We start from the raw sequence: 2,928 nt of genomic DNA on the forward strand, positions 1-2,928 counted from the left end.
GATAGATCAGTTCGCTGCAGAAGCTAAGGAAGCCCCGGCGTTATTTCGCTTCAATCAGGGCTTTGGGACCTTGCATTCTTTGGACGCCGAAACAGAGAGGCCAATATGACCACAGAGGCCCCTTTGACAGCTGTCCAACTTGACTGGTGGCAGAACCGAATGAGGAGTGTAATCCGAACTCTCAAAGTACATTGGCCCAATACACCCATCTGGATTCGAAAGACTCATCGTGTTGGGGATCAATATTGGGCTAGCCACGATTGGAGTCCGGGTCTTAAACACGGGATGGGCCCTGGATTTGTGAATTTCTTCTCAGATGTGTAAGTCCTCGCTTACCCTATTCATAAATCGTCACGGGGGCTTACTAATCCAACCCTTCGCTGCTCAATTCTCAGTCGAGTACACCAGCTTCAGCAAATGCAAGATGAGGTCGCTCGCAATGAAGGTCTACCCATTTTCGATTGGGGCAAGATTTGGGAGGGATATCAAAAATATCAAGACAAAGTTCATCCACAGCAGGTTCGTGTTTACATCACAAACTTCTCACGCTTCTATCAAGCTCAAGCTCAAGCTCAAGATAAGATATCTAATTCGCCCCTGACTGTTTTCATTCTCTTGCTTGCAGATTCCAGGCGGTGTCTTGATGAATCAAGCTTTGTTGCACCACGTATGGATGGAATCTATCGGGCGACAAAATTGGGACCCTAGTCTCACTACCGGATTAGGACCGTTACCTCATCCTCGTCCTTAATCGATGCCGCTGATCGCATCCAATAAAATCCTGTGACACGTGGGCTGTCACCTTCAGGCCGAGAACTGTTTCACCCGTGCTGCTCCTGGACTCAATGTTAACGCCAGTGAGAAAATGGACCTTGGCTACTTCAAACTGCGTTCTGCGCTTCTTCTCTATCTCTATCGCGCAATTCCGATTATTGCATTGAGGCGTGGTCATGTTATTACTTCATCTCATCTTCACAATCTTGGTTTTTGGATATGCCAACCTTAATGATTGGCCTTTTATACAACTTGTATACGTTTTTTGAAACCTGGATATGCTTTACATCTTGATGATTCTCTCACGTCCTTTCAATCTAACTTAGATCATACTTTTTCAAACCCTGATCTGATTGTTTATAATACTTTTGTTATTAATTTTTGTGATTTTGTACCATGGAAACAAAAAAAGGGAATCAACCAAAATGGTATATAAATATCTGATGAATTTATCATATCTGGTTTCCATTTGATTGTTATTTGAATATGAAATGATAGCCCAAATTTGAACATTTTTATTCACATTGGTACTTGACTTGTTGAATCTGATATAAGTCTTGCCTACTCAATTGAAATTCAACTTGATGTCTCAATTATGATCTATTATCAGCTATTATCTTCTTTGCTTAAGCCAAGGTACCTAGTAAGTTGTTTTCTTAGTGATCTTGAGGGAAGTGAGGTCTCTTACAGTATTATCAAAGCACAATTACCCTTCCCTGGGCCAACATTCACGTGGTGGGCGCGGGTTTTGAATTTTGGGCAGGCCCAGGCGCGGATTTTGACTGTTCCAAAGGCACGCCTATAGTGGGGGCGCAGAGGCGTGCCTCTGAGGTGTCAAAATCCCCCCAAAAATCAAAAAAAGGCAAAAAAACCCGCTCAACAACATCAGAAAGGACTTTTTTGTATTTCATAACAGTTCTGCTGTACACCTCATGAACATTCATTGAAGTAAACCATTGAAAAGATTCTCCTCATCCCAATCTTCATTGTCAGATCCCTCATCTAAAACAATAGTAACAGCTTGTTCTGCTTCAAATCTAATATTGAATAATGTTAAATCAAAGAGAGTGTCTATAAAACCACTCTCAGTAATATCCTCTCGCTCTTCTCCCTGATCCACCTCATCTTCACCATGAATTCCATTTTCAAACTCTTGAACCTGATCAAGATCTTCAAATTGAGGATCTAGATCTTGTGAATCATCAGCAGCAGCAGTTTGATCGTTGATGTTGATCGATTTGGCCACACGATTCGGTTGCTCGGATTCGAGATCCATCTCGATTTGAGACATCATCTTTAATGTTGAGACATCCATTCGAGCGCGCGACTTAGTCTTTTGAGAACCCATCCGCGAAAAGAGGCTTTCAACACCCGCAGCGTGGGGTACAATTTCTAAGAGCTTGATGGTGAACGACTTGAGCTCTTGAGTCTGTGGATTAGCTGGTACCTTCAACCAGTAATTCATGGCAGATGAACCTAAACAATAATCAAGATTAGTTACATTATCACATCCGATATGATAATGAGAAATCACAACTTGCCATCTGGAGGTATACGAAATGGACCCTTGGAGTTGTAGTATTGTAAGACTTGTGTGATCAGGTTTTTACATTCAATCTGTTTGAACTTCCAAACTTTTGCAATTTTGACAATAGCTCGCGTGAAGTAATTGATATCGTATTTTTGAGACGCAGCGATTTGACGAAACTGAGGTGTCAGGAAAAATCCAAGGATGTAGGCCGGTTCGTCAAAGACTTTGCATCGCTTGTTGATTATTTGAATACAGTGAGACTTGAAAGTTGAATATTGAGATTCAACTTTCATATCTTTGAGCTTCATGTACAACACAATCACCTCGCTCCAAACTTCACCAACGGTAGTATTCGCGCGTTCTAATTTTGCAATTGTATCAACAACTGGCTGGAGTACTCGGACTAAGACATCATTTGAAGCAAAGTGAAGACGATTGAAAACGATGTCCCTGATACTCTTCTTCATTGAAGGCGCATCGGTTGATCGATCGATCGAAGTCTCGACACATTTTCGAAAACTCGAGTTCGTGTGATTGAACAGACAGACAGACTTTGGCAAAAGAGAACCATCGAGTCTCGGAGAAACTTTTGATTCCGTGTAATAGAGGAGCGAAGCAGGCCG

At 42.0% G+C, this 2,928-nt stretch overlaps 1 protein-coding gene across 1 annotated transcript in view; it reads left to right on the forward strand.

Annotated features, from left to right (window-relative positions):
* MELLADRAFT_96041 (uncharacterized protein) overlaps positions 1 to 751 on the forward strand; it is a gene marked incomplete at both ends in the record, with an annotated part of 1,983 nt that extends 1,232 nt beyond the window's left edge. Inside the window, 3 exons of the mRNA XM_007418394.1 lie at positions 33 to 320; positions 396 to 519; positions 626 to 751. Coding sequence (XP_007418456.1) covers positions 33 to 320; positions 396 to 519; positions 626 to 751 — 538 coding nt within the window. The remainder of the gene's footprint in view (positions 1 to 32; positions 321 to 395; positions 520 to 625) is intronic.
* Between the last annotated feature and the right edge of the window lie 2,177 nt (positions 752 to 2,928).

This window comes from Melampsora larici-populina, assembly GCF_000204055.1.
Source record: "Melampsora larici-populina 98AG31 unplaced genomic scaffold MELLAscaffold_91, whole genome shotgun sequence".
NCBI classification, from domain to species: Eukaryota; Fungi; Basidiomycota; class Pucciniomycetes; order Pucciniales; family Melampsoraceae; genus Melampsora; species Melampsora laricis-populina.